The 19,716-nt window shown below is 41.5% G+C and overlaps 1 protein-coding gene across 1 annotated transcript; it reads left to right on the forward strand.

The window, feature by feature from the left end:
* The first annotated feature begins 11,933 nt into the window (after positions 1-11,933).
* Positions 11,934-12,470, forward strand: LOC147455705 (uncharacterized). Its single transcript, XM_086513744.1, has one exon. The coding sequence runs from the start codon at positions 11,934-11,936 to the stop codon at positions 12,468-12,470; it is 537 nt and encodes a 178-aa protein (XP_086369870.1).
* Positions 12,471-19,716: the final 7,246 nt, after the last annotated feature.

Here is a 19,716-nt window from a genome sequence, read left to right on the forward strand (position 1 = left end):
AGAGAGAGAGAGAGAGATAAGGCTAGGTGTAGATGGGGGGGGGGGGGGGGGGGGGGGGGGGGGGGGGGGGGGGGGGGGGGGGTTGCTTAAGCCAGTGGGAGTGTGGACGAGGGGGGGGTGGGCACACGGCCTGCTAGGTCTGGAGTGTGGACAGGCAGAGAGAGAGAGAGAGAGAGAGAGAGAGAGAAAATATTTGGAAGAGAGAGAGAGAGATACTATCTATGGCGGCCCACCGTGGTTGGAGTATGAGAGACGTACCCATGGCACCTACCAGGCCGGATGATGCAGCGCTAGAGTAGGAGAGAGAATATTAGCGGGGTCGGACAGAGATCGTCTTGTGGTGATAATGGAGGGGTGTGGCCAAACTGACGGCGCCCTACCGGTGGCTAACCTTGGGGGGGGGTATGGTGAATGGTAAAGTCCCTTTTTTGTTTTTTTTTTGTTTTTTTTTCTTTGGTAACAAACCCCTTCTTCCTTAGGGTGTGGTTCTCACGGGCATGGTTTCCAAAGCCGGCGTTCACTACTGTCAGCCTGTCCATTGCATCTGGGATAATAAGGGGTAGATTTTCGATGCTTGACTGAAAGCATATCCAGTAGAATATCCATGGTTTCATTGATAGAATGTGTCCCTTGGTCCGACACAATCTCCACAGGACATCCATAGCGACAGACAATATTCTCAAATAGAAATCTTGCAGTTGACTTGGCTGTGTTGTCAGGAAGAGCCTTAGCTTCAACCCACTTAGTGACATAGCAAGTAGCCATCACTATGTACTTATTCTTCCTGGGGGTAACCTTCTTAAAAGGTCCCATAAAAAACAAGCCCCATTTCATGAAAACACCCAGTGGTTGTACTGGCGTTAAAGGAGTCATGTCTACAGCTGTAAGTCTACCCATTCTTTGGCATCTGTCACAAGTTTTGCAAAAACTTCTAACATCAGCTATCAATGTTTGCCACCATAAACCAGCTTGCAGAATCTTCTTGTAGGTAACTTCGTTGGAAAAATGTCCAGCAGATTCGCCATTATGTGCCTCTGAGATAACTTGCATTCTCCCTTCCATAGGCACACAATGCCGAAGAATACCATCAACACCCAATCGATAGAGTGAACCCCCAATGATGGTAAACTTTAAGCTCTTGATGACCAAAGCCTTCTTCTGGTTCTGCTTCCAGCCATCTGAGAAAGCACCATGAGAAAGAAACTGATAAATATCATACCATTTAGGTTCAACTTATTCACCTGCTTCCAACTGAAATAATTCAGCATCCATTGGTTCGTCCCTCAAAGATGCTTCTGAATAACCCTCTGTACTCCTAGATAGAAGATCAACACCACAGTGATTCTTGCCAGGCTTATGAAAAATTCAAAATTCAAACTCCATGAGGAACATCATCCACCGTATTAGCCTGCCTTGAATAATGACTTTATTAATCAAGAACAAAAGAGCGTGATGATCCACATAGAAATGAAATAGTTTGCCTAGTAGGTAATGCCTGAACTTTGTAGCACTGAAAACCATTCCTAGGGCTTCTCATTCAGTGGTCGTATAACCTTGTTTAGCCTGACTAAATCTGCAACTTGCAAAATAAACAGGATAATCAGTCCTTCCATCTGGCTGAGCCAATATCGGCCTCATTTCCAGTCTTGAAGCGTCCACATGTACATGGAAGATAACATCCCAGTTTGGTTGCCTGAGGACTAGTTTACTGATAACAGCCTTTTTCAGGCAGTCCAATTGAACTTACTGGTCTTCTTTGTGAGCTCATATAATGCACAAACCTTCTATAGAAGTTAATATAACCCAAGAAAGAGCTTAACTCAGATGCATTTCTGGGTTCTTTGGCTTGCTGAACACACTGGATTTTGTTGTTGGCCATTTCTATTCCATTGCGGGATACTACATGTCCCAGTAGCTGTCCCTTCCAGACTAGGAAAATGGATTTAAATGGATTCAGACAAATCCGCTTCTCCTGACAGCATTTGAAAACCATTTCCAGGAATAGTAAGTGTTGTTCCTCATCTGAATATACAGTAAAATCATCCATGAAGATGGCGAGGAACCGATGAAGGAATTCATTGAACATTTCCATCATACACCACTGAAAAGTAGCTGGTGCATTGCATAGGCCGAAGGGCATCACCAGATACATGAAGGCTCCCCACTCTGTGATGAAAGTGATCTTCTCTCTATCCTCAAGAGCGATCTGTAACTGGTTGTAGCCATTGTAACCGTCCATAAAACTATACATTTCGTATCTTGCAGTCTCATCAAGCAACATGTCAGTAAAAGGCAATGGAAATGGATCTTTGATAGTTGGGGAGTTGAGTTTCCTATAGTCAACAGAGACTCAATTTCCCATTCCTCTTGGGAACTACTACTATGGGAAACAGCCAATCGCTATTGGCCACTTCTGTGATGAACCCAGCCTTGAGAAGATTGTCAATCTCCTCCTTGACCTTCTTAGCATAGTTGGGGTTCATTCGGTATCTTTGCAGTCTTACTGGCCGAGCATCTGGCTTCAACGATATCCTGTGCTGACATACTTCAGGATCCACCCCTTTCAGGTCCATGTGTTCCCAGGCAAATACATCTTTGTAGTTCTGGAACATCCTGCATGCCTTTTCCTTCATTGTAGGATTGAGATGCTTATTAACCTTGATCATCCTAGGGCTATCCTCAGAGCCTAGGTTCCATTCTTCAACTTCTTGGTCGTCTGGAAGCAACCAATTAGGCCCACCTCCTTTTCTCTTGGTCGATTCCTCAACATAATCCCAAGATGGCCCATTAAGCTTTGAATGAGCATTCTGATTCACTCTGTGTTCTCCAGAATGCACTAGCTCCTCTGCCATGCCAGTTTCAACTGATTCCTCCAGCCTCCCAGTTAATTGAACTAATCTTTCTCGTATATTGATTTCAATAAATTGATATGGGAATTTCTTTTTCTGCTTGTCGGCCTGCTCTTTGTTCAGTAAAACCACATTCAAGTCAACTTTTGCTAGAGAAAATATGTTCAGAGCTGCTAACATTCATTCAATCTTCTTTGCCTTTTACTTTTGGCATAAATCCTTAGGCCTCCGCTCTTTTCTCCCGCTCCTAGTATTGTTCATCTGGATCTGAATTCTGCCGCTGGCCCCTTGTATGGTTAGGGTTTGATTTGCATAGTCGTGAACAGCATGTGCTATTCTCAAACATGGGCACCCTAGCAGCATTCCATGTTCCCCTTGCACATCAAGAACTAGGAAACTGGCTTTAAATTTTTCCCTGCCTACTCGTATCTGCATATTTTCAATCATGCCAGTAGCTTGTACTACTCTGTGATCTGCCAGTCTCACTTTAAATGGTGTTGTCTTTAGATTTGTGATGCCTATCCTCTGTTGGAGATGTACTCCCATAATATTGACTCCTGCTACTCCATCCAAGATGACACTTGAAAGTGGTTCCCATTGCTTCCGAACCTTATAATCCACCTGAATGAGCGGTACTTCATCATCTTGGACAGCCGTCAGATCAACTATTCTGGCCTCCACTTCCGCTTTCCTTTGCTGTCTGATGAATTTTTCCACTTCAGGCAAGGTTCTTCTGATATCTTCGAACTCCACAGTAAGTTTATGAATTCTATTACAGATCTTAACATGGATTTCTTCTTTCTTGTGATCAGACTGGTTGTCAAAGCTCGAAGAACTGGTCGTATCTTCACAATGCCATTCCTCCTTTGCAGTGCTCCAGTTCATCTATCAACTCCTAATTCTCCAATCATTCCTTGTACCGCAGCCAGCATGGTCTCAGGTATGCTAGGCTTTGACTGATCTTTCTCAATAGATTGGGCTGGTATCTTTTGAATGACTCGGGCTTCAGAACTTTCTGGCTGCTCTAACAGCTTCTTGGCTAAATCCTCCGTGATTTTCACCACTGCTAGTTCTCTCTGCTCCTGTCATTCATCTACTAATAACCGTTTTTTGGCTATCCAAATTGCCATAGTGAGCTACCTCACCCTACCAAAATCACCCAAACATTGTGGCTATCCCTACCACTTCATTGTACATAGGCGTGTGTGAGTTATGGGACTTTCCACATATTTTCTTACAAACCCTCAATTAGCTAGTCATCACTGGACTAGTTGATCCAAAACAAAAAATTTAAAAAAAATTAAAAACAGGTATATTATGGCCTCTTTTTGTGTCAATATTTCATTGTATATAGGGCCTAAATATAAGGATTTTTCATAATTATTTTGGTATTTATTTAAATATTTCTACCTAGGTGTGTGTTATTTATGCTATGTACATTGACTCACCATTACCACAATTTTTCTTTCCATTTTGCATACTCTTTATTCCATAAAGAAATAATTTCATGCAAGATTCTCTTATTTTTTGTGTAACTCCATCCCAACAAAAATCTAAAAAAAACTAGTTTTATTTATGTGTATATTTTTTCACTATTGTGGTTTTTTCCTTCCTACATCTATTCTCTATTACTCTCATAAATTAGAACACCAAAAATATTCATCTTATAATGAGAGAGATTTATTTTGACCCCTTTATATTTTTTCCACCTATATTATTTATATTTGACATGTACATATTTTTTTAGACCCCTCAATATTTGATTTCCTTAGTTGTACTATTCATTTATATCATGATCTCAACAATATCTTCACTTATAGACCTACCAAATAAGGTCAAGGGTATGTGGCATGCATGTATGCACTATGGATGGCTCACTTTTGGAGGCATTCAAAAGAATCATCCAAAGAAGGACCCCACAACGACTTTGTGCAGTGAGAAAAGACAGTCGATTTTGCTGAATTTTTAAAGATCACTTGCTCCCCAAATTTGAAAAGGTGATACAAACAAAAGTTGTAGCTCGTGGGCTGAACTTTTGCCTCAAATTTTTTCATATTTTTTTGAGCTACGAGCTGTGAGCTATGATTTTATTGGTGGACCCCAGTTTGCCCATGCTATGCAGCCACACTCCCTCTTCCACTTTATCATTTTCCTCTTTCATAAACACTTCTCCACTCATCATCCCCACTTCTCTCACCACTCCTCTCTACACCCTACTCACCTTCTTCTCAACCTTGAAGAATAAGAGAAACTATGGTGAACTCATGTCTCCTACACACACTTCCATTCCAAAATTGACCACCTAGTCTCATTTTTCCTCCTCCATATTACCCATATCTATAAAAAAAAAAACCACAAAATTCAGCCTCTTCTCTTGAAATACAGCATCATGGTGATTGATTACTTATATTCAATTACCTTGGCTCCCAAGGAAGGTCAAGAGTGGAGAAAAAACGTACCGTCAAAGCTAGTGGACCATCAACAAGCGTCAAAATTGACCCTACTCAAGACACTTTGAGCATCAACATTGTAAGAAATCCATATTTTCTTACCTATTAAGAGTTTTTTCTTCCTTATTTGTATCCTACATGGATACTCCCATTGTAAATATCCAATTCCATTTGTAAATCAATAAAAATACTAACTCTACTAATTTACTAACACTAACCTACTATGAAAAGTCCTATCACTCCACTTCTCTCCTCTCTCTTTTCTTCATCTATCCCCACCAACTTCATGATAATTCCAAGCAAAATAAATTAGATAAGTGCTGAAAATCTAACCCAACCATGGTTAGAGGAGTAACCCTAGCCCTTAAAATTTCTATAAAAGGAGGGTGTAGCTAGCACAAAAGGGGGGAGCCATAAGCAAGAGCACTATGATATAGCTTGAGAAGCCAAGCTCAACCTCTTGAGAAGGAGCTCTTGAGTGGAAGCTCATTGGCTTATGCATATGCATGTGTTGTATTAGGGGTGATTAGGAAGGGAGCTCTATGCCATTGTAAGAGAGAGTGGTCATTCAATTGAGAGTAGGAAATCTATCATTTCTCCTACTAGTGTAAGCCCAACATTTGCTGAATCAAGGAGGGTGGATCTGGTCTGAGCATGGATACTTTGTCTCTCTTCCAACGTGAAGTCATGGACAAAAATGATGTGTAAGTGTCTTGGTGTTTTATTTAAGTTCTTGATAGCTTGTCTCTGGGTGTTGTCATCAATTTAGCCATAAATCCCACATACTCTAAGAGGGCGACAGGGTGGAGAGGACTCCCCTGGCCTTAAGACAATGATTGGGGTGGCTTTTCTTGTGATGTGTTGTGGTGTAATTTACTCAAGCTATGTTGAACAAATACTAGTCTCACTTCGATTGGTCATGACAGATTTGTAAGTAGGTATTAATGCAACAAGCACCCCCTCCCCCTTCTCTCTCTTTCTTACATATATAATTGTATTTGCTTGATCACTGCTGATACATTTCAAAGCAGCCCGAGCACTAACTCTCTCTCTCTCTCTCTCTCTCTCTCTCTCTCTCTCTCTCTCTCTCTCTCTCTCTCTCTCTCTCTCTCTCTCTTTACACATCCTAGTTTGCATCCAAAACTAGGTGTTGCCCCAAATTTGTGTAGGGTTAGGTTGCGGGTTTGTGTGTGTGTTTGTTGTTTTTTCCAACCCCAACCCAATTGAGCAGCACGGGAGCCTAGAAGGGTTCTTAGAGGCCACTCTTCTTGTTGCCCGTCCCAGTCCGCTTCAAATTGGTGCCCCCACTGAGGACGGCTTGTGTATCTTTTTGTGTAGGTTCAGCCTTTAGCATAGTCAAGTAGGTTGCATGAATCACGAGAATTTGTATTATCCTTTCATTCCCATTGCAAGGCAAAAGGTACACATAATTGTTAGTACTAAGTTGCAATTTCAACGTGTAATTCATAGAATTTTAGGTCCCCTTAGGTTGGCAAAGATAAATGCATCAGTAAATCCCTCTATTTTGCTTCTCATTAGGTACGACCTTAGTTTGGACGTCTATATTTTTGTTTTTTTTAAAGCATTAGGTCATGCATAGACCATGGATAATGGCCCAGGAATAGAGGTTTTCCCCTTCCATTTCACTCCACACATTAGAATAAACATTGCAATTAGTAGGAAGATCCACTTTCAACAACGTATGGTGTTCATGTTTAGTGCCCAAAGAGTAGGAGAAATTCTGGCGTCACCAAACCTTGTCATCCTGCCTCTTATTGATTATTGTAGATCACTTGATGTGAATATTTTTATTTTGTTGTAGAATAGATTGCAATTTAGAAAATATTATTGTGTAAATCTTTTAAAGAAAGAAAAAACAAAAACGTGCGTCACTTTGAAATCAATTCAATGTAGAGCCAACACCAAATGTCTGGATATCCTCTTTTCTTTGGAGATCCTGGAGAGGATACAGAATTATTTTTAGCGAATTTCAAGATGTCTTGCCGTATCAAGAGAATAGTAACTGATCAAGAACGTGTAGAAATGTTTGAGGTGGTCCTTAGGAAAGATGCTAGCACTTGGTTTGATCCTTTGCCTGAGGAAGTTAAGGAGAATTACGCAGAAGTTTTGAATCATTTCAAGAAATACTTCTTTGATCCCCAAAACACTCAAAAACTATGGCAAGACATTGTTTCTCATAAGAAAAAAGACTTAGATGACTACTACTTGTATAAGCAAGAGTTTCTACGTCTTTGGGCTGTATGGGTGAGAAATGTTGCTAACCCTGGTGATGGTGCAGAGTTCCTAAAGAAGGAGAGGTTGATAGCCGGACTCTTTACTGACCTTAAGGTAAAAGTTGAGACGGGTGCACCTGCTACCTTTGATGCAGCTGAAACTAGGGCTGCTGAGAAATATAGGAAACTCAAGTGCTTAAGGGGGGAGGTTCCAATAGAAGGTCTTAGACCCAAAGTTAAGTTACAAGCATCAACATCTAGGGAGCTTCCTGAGGTAACAGCGGAAGTGATTGAGAAGTTAAATGAATCTCTAAGCAGCCTGTCAATTCACCTTGCACAAGCTGTAGGTCCAAAGGAACAAGCAAAGAAGTCTGAGAAGCGAGATTCACGACCTAGGAGAGTCTTGCAATGTTGGAATTGCGGTGAGTCTGGACATGGGATGTATAATTGTCCTTGGCCCCGTGGGGAGCTAGGGAGACCTAACTTGAATTACCCAGTAATGAATGCAGGTGAAGGAATGGGTCAACAACCAAGGCTTCTACAAAGTCCAAATGGAACAAGACCACTTCCACAAGGGGTAGAAGGAGTTTCACCCTTTCCAGATCCAAATGTGCATGTGGTAGAGGTGACAAATTCAAATGAGGTGGACATGGAAGCAAATGGCATTAAGCATGGCCGAGGAAAAGGGAAAGAGAAAGAAGGAGTCACATCACAGAGTGACCATGGACAAGGCAAGAAGGCAAAGGAGACCAAGGAAGCTAAGAGGACTCGACGTCGTATCAATCTCCAAGACTTCCCTCTGGGACATGGTATGGCTCCATACAACTTGTTGGAAGACATGAGAGGTAAGGGTCGTGATATCTCATGGTCTCAGTTTCTAGCATTATGCCCACAAGTTAGGAGGGATTTAACAAAGGAAGTTAGCACTAGGATACAGGTAAAAGAGAGTGTGCCTGTTGTAAAAATTGCACAAGCTGAAATGAATGAGGATATTACACATGTGCTAGATTGTTACATCAAAGGAAGATTGGTTAGGAAAGGTCTAGTGGATGGGAGCGCACGAATTTGCATCATGACAGAGGGAGTCATGCAAATATTAGGCATGCACATCCATGAGACACCTAAAATTAAAGTCAAGATGGAAAACAATAGCAAGGCTAGGTGCGTAGGCATTTGTAAAAATGTTTTTGTGGAGGCCTTTGGCATTAAGAAGGCAGTGGGTTTCTATGTCATGTCTACCAAAGGAAATGGTTACCCATTTATCCTAGGAAGATTATGGCTAATGAAAATGCAAGCTTTGCAGGATTGGGAGAGTGGAAAGCTAATTTTCAGTAATGAAAATCATAAGAAGGTTATCTTTGACATGAAGGAGAAACTCCAAGAGGAGCTCCATGAAGAATCATCTCAAAGTGAGACGTAAGAATATTGGACCGATAACACTTCAGAAGAAGAAAGTAGCGGCAGAATTACTGAAGAGGAGTCTTCCATAAAAGTCATGGGGGTAAGGTTTAAGACAAACAACCAAGAGACCTTTTGCCTAGGTTTGGAAGAGGTAGGTTCCCAAGAGACCTCTTGCCTAGGTTTGGAAGAGGTAGGTTCCCAAGAGAACCAAAAAGTGGAAGATGAAGGAATGCTAGAAGGTATGTTGTCTACAACACTTACAAAGGATGAAAGAGAGGAGTTCAAATGTGTGTTAAGGAAATTTCCTAGGATTTTTCCTAAAGATTACACCGATGTGCGTGGAGTAGATGTTGTTCAACACAAGATTGAGTTGAAGCCAGAGGTCACACCTAAGGCTCAAAAGCTACGAAGGCTAGGAGTCATCAAGGAGCAGGCTTTACTCAAGGAGGTAAGAAAGCTTCTAGCAACAGGTTTCATTTATCCAGTGGAGAATTCATAGTGGGTTTCTCCCGTTGTTGTCACTCCTAAGAAAAACGGCAAGTGGAGGGTGTGTGTGGATTATCGTCCACTCAATGAGGCAACAAAAAGAGATCACTTTCCCCTCCCATTTCAGGATGAGATACTAAATGAGGTAGCTGGTCATGAGAAGTACATTGTGTGTGATGGCTACTGAGGTTACTTTCAAATAGGGATTGCACTAGAGGATTAATTGAAAACAACCTTTATCACTCCTTGGGGTTGTTATGCTTTTAGAGTCATGCCATTTGGTCTGACAAATGCTCCTGCAACATTCCAACGTTTCATGAACATGGTATTTCAAGCATTCTTTGGAAAGTCAATTAGGGTGTTCATTGATGATTTTTGCTCAAAATCATTACATCTACAAAGGGTAGAAGAAGGTTAAAGAAGCTCTACGACATGGGAGATCAACTCAACCCCGACAAGTGTCACATAGGTGAGGATGAAGTGATCTTGCTTGGTCACAAGGTTTCCTATAAAGGCATTGAGGTGGATCCTTCAAAGGCAAAGGCTCTTATTGAGCTCCCATCACCGAAGAATCTGAAAGAGGTCATCTCATTCATTCAAAAGGTGAAGTATATGTCACGCTTCTTTCACTTAGCTTCGAAGTTGCTTCACCCTTTCCAAAAGTTGACACAACAAATAGAATTTGCATGGTCTGATGAGCTTGAAGAGTACTTTTGTAACATTAAAGTCATCCTGTCAGATCTACCAACACTCATGCCTCCTTGTTGGGAGTACATATTCTTTGTTAGCTCTAGTGCTGCGAAAGAAACAATTGGTGCGGTTTTACTACAACAAGATCCCCATAGTACCCGGATGTGACCCATCTACTTTGCTAGTAGGGTCATGAATGCTTTGGAGAGAGGCTACACGGAGGCAGAACTCATGATTATTTCTCTCATGTTTGCGGTGAGAAAGTTTAGATCCTACCTGCTACCAAAACCTTTTGTAATTCTCACTGTAGAAAATTTGTTCCCTTGGGTGTCATCTCAAATGAATCTTAGTACTAGGATCTCAAATTGGATCATGGAGTTGCAAGAGTTTCAATACTCTTTCAAGGTAGAAGATAGTGTGCGTGCACAAATGGCAGGGATTCTCACTTATAGGGTACATGAGAAGGAAATTAAGGTTCCTAAAGTAAAGACCCTACCATTTCCACCACCTAAAAGTATTCCTAATGCTTTTACCTTGTTCTTTGATGGAGTTTTTCGACAAGCCACGGGAAAAGCAGGGGGAGGGCTAGTGTTGCTCAACCCAAGTGGAGAGGTGGTCATGAAAGAGAAGGTCAATCTACCAGGTTTAACTAGCAACAATGAAGCAGAATACTACACACTACTTCATGGTTTAAAGATATGTATTGGCCAAGGTATACAACGTCTCATGGTAAAAGGAGATTCACTTCTCATTGTGAAGCAGATTTTAGGCATTAGGGCATGCAAGAATGAAAGCCTAAGGACAAAATTTCATGCCAATCGTAGGTTATTTAATCAGTTTGAAGAGGTGCAACTATATCATATCCCTAGGAAACAAAATGAAGATGTAGATTTACTTGCACAACAAGCAGTTACATGTGTTGAGAAGGAAGTGCAAGTCATCATAGTGGCAGCAACTGTCAAGCAACCGAGGTACCAGGGATTGGAGTCATTGACGCCCATTATTGGCTACATTTTGGAGGGCGAGTTTCCACAAGACTTCACGAAGGCTCAGAAGAGGAGACTCATGAAGAAGGCAAGCGCGTATCTCTTCCTAGAAGGATCCCTCTATCAAAGAGGGAAGGATCAAGTGTGCAGAAGAGTACCACCTATCGACGAAATTCTAGCCATTTTAAAAGGTTTGCATGAAGAGGCATGTGGTGGTCATTTTGCCCAAGAGTTAACTGTGAAGAAGATTTTGCTTGCGGGATATGTTTAGCCAAGTCTGCATGTGGATGTCCAACATTGGTGTAAAAGTTGTCACAATTGTCAGGTAAATGGAAATAGAAGATTCTTTTATGGTCCAAGGCAAATCGTGCTTGCAAATGGACCCTTTGAAAAGTGGGGCATTGATGCTATGGGTCCTCTGCTTAGGAAACAAATTGGTAAAGTCTACATTCTAGTGGCTGTAGACTATATGACTAGGTGGGTGGAAGCACAAAGTGTGGCAAAGGTAAACGAGAGGACAGTGAACAGATTGTTTCTGATAATGGTCCAGGGTTTAGAAAGGGCTTTCTCACAGAAGTCTGTGAAGAACTTCATATTCTACATCGTCACAGTACACCCTACTATCCCCAGTCAAATGGTTTGGTAGAAAAAGCTAATGGTTTCATTTCAGGCATCATTAGAAAGATGGTGAAAAACAAGACAAATTCTTGGAATGACTTCTTGGATGGTGCCTTGTGGGCGTATGGAACCACATATAGCGAAGCCACAGAGTTCACACCATTTCACTTGGTCTATGGTCAAGAGGCTTTACAACCAATTGAGCTCAACATTCCAACAATGCAACTTCATGGCAAAGCAGCACAGGACGATCAAGAAGCGTGGATGGATCGACTTATTACCTTAGTTGAGCTTGAGTGGAAAAGAGAAGTAGCATACGAGTGCTACAAGAGGAAAGCTACACAGGCGAAGGAGAAGCTTGACAAGAAACTAAAGGACAAAAGCATCAGTGAAGGAGATCTTGTGCTAAGGTATGACAATCAACTCGATAATCGTTTTGATGCCAAATTTGAAACTAGATGGCAGGGGCCATACATAGTTAAGAAGGCTTTCAATTCAAGTTACTATCAACTTATGGACTTGAATGGGAAAGAACACTCCAGGAAGGTAAACGGGTATCGCTTGAAGCCTTATTTGAGTCGCCTTCTACCAAAGGATCTACCAAAGATCTGTCAAAAGGCAGCTATCTCATGTAAGTATTGTTCCATGAAGAATGAGTGTAACTCGAGCCAAAATGCCAAGGGGCCAAACAATGAAGATATCGTCAAGGACTCTGAAACACTCTCTTTGGAAAAGATGCTCTATGATGGTACATAAATATACCATCATACTGGGGGAGGGCTAATGATAGCCATTTTTTGGCTATCCAAATTGCCATAGTGAGGTACCTCACCCTACCAAAATTACCCAAACACTGTGGTTATCCCTACCATTTCACTTTACATAGGCGTGTGTGAGTTATGGGACTTTTCACATATTTTCTTAAAAACCCTCAATTAGCTAGTCACTGTGCTAGTTAAATCCAAATAAAAAATTAAAAAATAATTCAAAAAATTTATATTATGGCCTCTTTTTGTGTAAATATTTTATTGTATATAGGGCCTAAATATACGGATTTTTCATAATTTTTTGGTGTTTATTTAAATATTTCTGCCTAGCTGTGTGTTATTTATGCTATGTACATTGACTCACCATCACCACAATTTTTCTTATCATTTTGCATACTTTTTATTCCATAAAGAAATAATTTCATGCAAGCTTCTCTTATTTTTGGTGTAACTCCATCCCAACAAAAATCCAAAAAAACTAGTTTTGTTTATGTGTATATTTTTTTACTATTGTGATTTTTTCCTTCCTACATCTATTCTCTATTACTCTCATAAATTCGAACACCAAAAATATTCATCTTTTTATGGTAGACTTATAATGAGAGAGATTTATTTTTACCCCTTTATATTTTTTCCGCCTATATTATTTATATTTGACATGTACATATTTTTTTAGACCCCTCAATATTTGATTTCCTTAGTTGAACTATCCATTTATATCATGATCTCAACAATATCTTCAATTATAGACCTACCAAATCAGGTCAAGGGTATGTGGCATGCATGTATGCACTATGGATGGCTCACTCTTGGAGGCATTCAAAAGAATCATCCAAAGAAGGACCCCACGAGGACATTGTGCAGTGGGAAAAGACAGTCGATTTTGCTGAATTTTTAAAGGTCACTTGCTCCCCAAATTTGAAAAGGTGATACAAACAACAGTTGTAGCTCGTGGATTGAACGTTTGCCTCAAATGTTTTCATATTTTTTTGAGCTACGAGATGTGAGCTATGATGTTATTGGTGGACCCCAGTTTGCCCATGCTATGCAGCCACCCTCCCTCTTCCACTTTATCATTTTCCTCTTTCACACACACTTCTCCACTCATCATCCCCACCTCTCTCACCACTCCTCTCTACACCCTACTCACCTTCTTCTCAACCTTGAATAATAAGAGAAACCATGGCGAACTCATGTCTCCTACACACACTTCCAGTCCAAAATTGACCACGTAGTCTCATTTTTCCTCCTCCATATTACCCATATCTATCCAAAAAACCACAAAATTCAGCCTCTTCTCTTGAAAGACAACATCATGGTGATTGATCACTTATATTCAATTACCTTGGCTCTCAAGGAAGGTCAAGAGTGGAGAAAAAACGTACCGTCAAAGCTAGTGGACCATCAACAAGCGTCAAAATTGACCCTACTCAACACACTTGGAGCATCAACATTGTAAGAAATCCATATTTTCTTACCTATTAAGAGTTTTTTCTTCCTTATTTGTATCCTACATGGATACGCCCATTGTAAATATCCAATTCCATTTGTAAATCAATAAAAATACTAACTCTACTAATTTACTAACACTAACCTACTATGAAAAGTCATATCACCTCCACTTCTCTCCTCTCTCTTTTCTTCATCTATCCCCACCAACTTCTTGATAATTCCAAGAAAAAGAAATTAGATAAGTGCTGAAAATCTAACCCAACCATGGTTAGAGGAGTAACCCTAGCCCTCAAAATTTCTAACCGTAACCCAACCATAGTTAAGTGCTAACCCTAACCCAACCATGGTTAGAGGAGTAACCCTTGCTATAAAAGGAGGGTGTAGCTAGCACAAAAGGGGGGAGCCATAAGCAAGAGCACTATGCTATAGCTTGAGAATCCAAGCTCAACCTCTTCAGAAGGAGCTCTTGATTGGAAGCTCATTGTTTATGCATATGCATGTGTTGTACTAGGGGTGATTAGCAAGGGAGCTCTATGCCATTGTAAGAGAGAGTGATCATTCAATGGAGAGTAGAAAATCTATCATTTCTCCTACTAGTGTAAGCCCAAAATTTTAGGAATCAAGGAGGGTGTATTTGGACTAAGCATGGATACTTTGTCTCTCTTCCAACGTGAAGTCATGGACAACAATGATGTGTAAGTGTTTTGGTATTTTATTTAAGTTCTTGATAGCTTGTCTCTGGGTGTTGTCATCAATTTAGCCATAAATCCCACATACTGTAAGAGGGCGACAGGGAGGAGAGGACTCCCCTGGCCTTAAGACAGTGATTGGGGTGGATTTTCTTGTGATGTCTTGTGGTGTAATTTACTCAAGCTATGTTGAACAAATACTAATCTCTCTTTGATTGGTCATGACAGATTTGTAAGAAGGTATTAATGCAACAAGCACCCCCTCCCCCTTCTCTCTCTTTCTTACATATATAATTGTGTTTGCTTGATCACTGTGGAAACATTTCAAAGCAGACCGAGCACTCTTTCTCTCTCTCTCTCTCTCTCTCTCTCTCTCTCTCTCTCTCTCTCTCTCTCTCTCTCTCTCTCTCTCTCTCTCTCTCTCTCTCTTTACGCGTCCTAGTTCGTATCCAAAACTAGGTGGTGCACCAAATTTGTGTAGGGTTAGGTTGCGGGTTTGTGTGTGTGTTTGTTTTTCTTTCTAACCCCAATCCAATTGAGCAGCACGGGAGCCTAGAAGGGTGCTTAGAGGCCACTCTTCTTGTTGCCCGCCCCGGATCACCTCACTACTACCTTCTCTTTACCCTTGGCCTTCCATACCTCTCTCTGTTGAGCCCATTTGTTGATTTTAGTAGTGACTAGTTTTTCTAGAGTATCTGGAATTTCCTCAATTACTACTCCTTTGCTCCGTGTCACTGCCCGTACTAGAACTGGCTATGGTGAATTTGCCTCAGTAGCAGCAGGTGCAGGTGTGTCTGGACATTGAGCCGCGAAATGCCCATACTTTCCAAGAGTATAGCAATTCATACTCCGGCTCTAGAAGTTACCATGCCCCCGGCCTCGGCCAGTACCCGCTTGGTATCTGCCGCGCCCTGAACTAGTACCACTGGTACCTGGTTTCTCCTTATGAGAAGAAGTGGTGGTTTCCACTCTCACTGGTTTGGTATATGCTACTACTAACAAGTCTTTGCCCTTCTTGAAATGATAAATCCTAATACCACAATTATTCCATAAATGTACAAAGGCTTTACAATAAGTACACTGTGAGCACTCGTTAGAAACATGGTCCTTGGATTTTCATTTTGAACACCAAGTCTCCATTTTCCTCACTAGTTGTCTAGTATGGCTAATCTCAGCAATCTGCCTAGCGATCTCTTCAATCTTCTTAGTCCAGGACCCCTTTTTTGACTTATCCTTGGACCTCTCATTAGAGCTACTCTCAGAACTACTGGAAACTTCGTTGGAATGAGAGTTCTCAGTAGAAGAACTACTGCTACTGGATCTTCTCTTCTTATGGCTCTTTTCCTTCTTAGCCTGTTGTTCCAGCTTCAGTGCTCGCTGTACCAAATCATTGAATTTCTTCGTTGGTGCTGGTACCTCTTGCTCTCTAAGCTTCTTGCTACGAAAGCCATTCAGGAACCATGCACGCAGTCGCTTTTCTGACGACGATTCCTGCAACTGCCTTGTCAACTCCTTGATTTTCTCTACATGGCTTCGAACTGACAGATTCCTCTGCTTGATCTTATCCAATTCACAAAGAATATCTTCGTCACCTCTATTGTCGGAATACTCCAGTCTGAAGGCTTTAAGTAGTTTATTATAGGATCTAAGCTGACAAGCGGGGTAATGGTAGTACCACTTTCTCGTTGCCTCCTTTAAGGTTTGCGAAAAGTATTCACCACAGTCATCGTCATCAATATTCTTCAGCTTTGCATACTGCTCAAAAGCCTGGATCTGAACATCCGGAACTTCCTTCTTGCCCCCTTTGAATACTAGAAAAGAGATTTTCAGTGAGGATGTGTAATCATGCCAATTACCACCGCTGGTCCTGCCGCTTCTCTTCTTAGAGTCGGAACGCCGCTTTGGAGTCTTCTTATAGTTGTGAGTATCCGCATCCCAATCAATATCTGTTTCTGTCTCTGTGTCAGTGTCCTCTCTGGCATATCTACTGGAAGTGTGGCGTCTACTTTTACTACCTTTGGTACCCTCATCCCCCTGCTTGGACGGAGAACTTTTGGACTTACGCGCTTTCCTTTCTGCCCATCTATGTCTAGAGTGACTAGAATGCTGTGAGTCATGTGCCTCATCAACCTGACTGTGCTCCTCATGAGCCTCAATGTCAGTCACCCTCTCATGCTTAGGGTTAGAGTCTCTTCCCGACTCCTCAGGAATAGGATCAACACTGATAGGTGGTTTCCGGCCACGACTGGTTTTGGGTGCCATTGCTGTAGCTGAGAACTTCCAACTGGGAGAAGAGTGTTCCAATCAACGAGCTTCATCTCTAGCCATCGTGATCACCAAAATGGAATTGGAGCTGATCTCTTGAGATAGCTAATTCTAGTGTTAGAAGCTTTTAGCTACTGATGATGTATTAGTTCAGACAGTATACTGGACAAAGGAACAGAAATTGAACTGGAATACATCTACTGGAATACATCTACTGGAATAAGAACCAGACTAAGTACTGAGATGATATTCATATTCAGATTCAGATTCAGATTCAGAGTAATTGAGTACAGAGTAGGTAGAACTGGAATATACTGCACTGCTGTAATATCGAGGGCCGTCGAGAGCAGCGCCGGACCACAACGGCCATCGCTACATGCTCCATGAGAGCTCCCCACCCACATTGTTAGAAGTTTTTTGGAAGAAGTGATTGTGCATATGTACATATCCATGCATGGTGCATCAAATAAAGGATTTCCCATTTTCCAGAGCCAGGTGGTTACGTGGGGATCATATGTGTATAGGTAGGACAACGTGGGGCCCATATGTGTATAGGTAGGACAACGTGTACATAGTACATTGATTTTCATCGTCACCAATATCAGTGTGTTTTTACTATAATAATGAGGAGTTGGTAGAGCGTAAAGCTTCTTGAGGAATCTATTAGCGGGCCGACGCCATGAGGTAAGAAGGTGCGTCAGATGGTATCCAGTGGTGTCATGAGGTCGAATGGGGTCAATACTTGCACGTGGTAAGCGAGGACACAATGGGAATGTTTTCTTGTGATGATTATGGAGAAAGGTTATCATGAGAACTATATTTGGGGGCCACTTCACGTGATTGCGGGATGCATTATTGGAAAAAGTTGAGTGCCAGGTGTGCGGATGGATGTAGAAGGGTGACAAAAATGCACTACGTGGCCATTGTTTTGGCCTGTTCGGGGTCCGTTTGAGGTCAATCAAAAGGCCAAAGGTTTCCAATGGATAAAGTAAAGTGTGGACACTGAAAAACTTGAGAAAAAGACCAGTAAAACATGGAGAGAAGAGGAGGAACATCCGCAACTCAATTTTTGCTATTTTTGGAGCCTGTTTTGGCCATAAATTGCTCATCCGAGGTCAGATTCGAGCACTTTGATATTGTAGATTGGGGAATTTGGTCTCTTCGGACGCAATGGTGCTGTCCATTTTGCCAAATTCCTCACTTTTTTTTCTGTTTTGGTTGTGTAAGTTTCTCATGTGAGCGAAGCCTTTGTTCAAATTTATGATTGTATCTGGCATATTTCATCCATATTGTGTGAGCTATTTGCCCCATTGGTGTTGGCCCAAGCTCAACGGTATCTAAACATCAGAAATCTTCCTCTTTTGAGCTAAGTTTTTTGGGTGTGCCTGTGTGTGTGTGTCTCTGTGTTGAGTGGGCAAATGGATAGTCACTCTTCTCTCACTCCAGCGGTGTATTCCCTGTCTCCGCCTGGTGGGTTGTGTAAGCCGAGTGGTGCTCCATGGTGTGTGTGTGTGTGTGTGTGTGTGTGTGTGTGTGTGTGTGTGTGTGTGTGTGTGTGTGTGTGTGTGTGTGTGTGTGTGTGTGTGTGTGTGTGTGTATCATCCCAAGAGTGTGTTCCGGGTGATTATAGAGGTGTTGTGTGTGTTTCCATCCCGCTCGCATTCTTTTGGCACCCCCACAGAGGATCTTCTTCGAGTACCTTCAACTTCGAGATTACAGGTTGCAGATTACTGGTTACAGGTATAGGTACAGGTGATTCACACAGGTACAGGTAGCTGGAGTAGAGTGGTATACTGGCAAGTGGAAGTCACTTGCAGTTGCCGTGGGTATGCATCATTTGGCGCCTGTTTGAGCGCACTGTCTTAATTGTACGCTACTTGTGGATACTGCCATTGTATGCCTTTGTGGAGCCATACTTGGTTTTATTTGGCAATCCCAGCCATTTCTGAGACTTGACTATACGAGATTTTCATAAGCTTTCATGAAGGGTCGATAGCGTGAGGTTTTATTGAGCTGGGGGATTCTCAAATGTGAGATCCTTTCGTTGATACAAGTGGATGGAGCTATGTACTAGTGATTTCTACTTGATGCTCGGGTTCTATTGTTGGCAGGTTATGCATACATGTACAGTTTATATTTTGAGTTCATATTGCTCTACTTCTGGGGAAAATCTACCAAAATTTTTCCTAGTTGTGATGGCTGGTTTTTTGGTCTTTTGAGCCATTTATGTTGTTATGTTGCTGAAATTTTGGCAAAATCAGAAGATAAGTCAGGTGTGCCTTCTTGAGATCTGCATGGTTGGCCTTAATGGATGATCAAAACAGACCTCAATTCATTCCTTTTCATTTAGCACAAAGAATCGAGATAAATGTTCATGTTTCCAGGAAGGATTTTTTCTAGCAGCGCATAGTCTTTATGTTCGGACCAAGAAAATTAAGAGAGATACTGGAATCCCCTTTGTCTATTGTAATTCCAATGATTAACTATGAAAACTCATTTGATGTGCATGTGTTTGCCCTTATCTAAAGACGAGCTCCATTGAAGTTTCTAGGGATTGAGTTAGTAAAAAGTTTTGGGTTCTTGCACCTGTGTTAGAAGGGGTTCTCAAAGCATCAAAACTTGGGTAGCCATGGATTTCTCTTATCCGGAATTTCATGAATGAAGTGATAAAGATGTGGAAGACTTTTTGAAAAATATGGAGGTTGCCTACATTAGCAATCAGATTCATGATCCGACACAAACGTTACGTCTTCTTCAGTTTTTTTTAAAGAATGATGCATGGATTGGGTCCAAAGCATTTGAAGAGGAGTTGCGTGTGGCTGATCCACC

The sequence above is a fragment of the Adiantum capillus-veneris genome, chromosome 6 (assembly GCF_014529385.1).
Source record: "Adiantum capillus-veneris isolate H3 chromosome 6, ASM1452938v2, whole genome shotgun sequence".
NCBI classification, from domain to species: Eukaryota; Viridiplantae; Streptophyta; class Polypodiopsida; order Polypodiales; family Pteridaceae; genus Adiantum; species Adiantum capillus-veneris.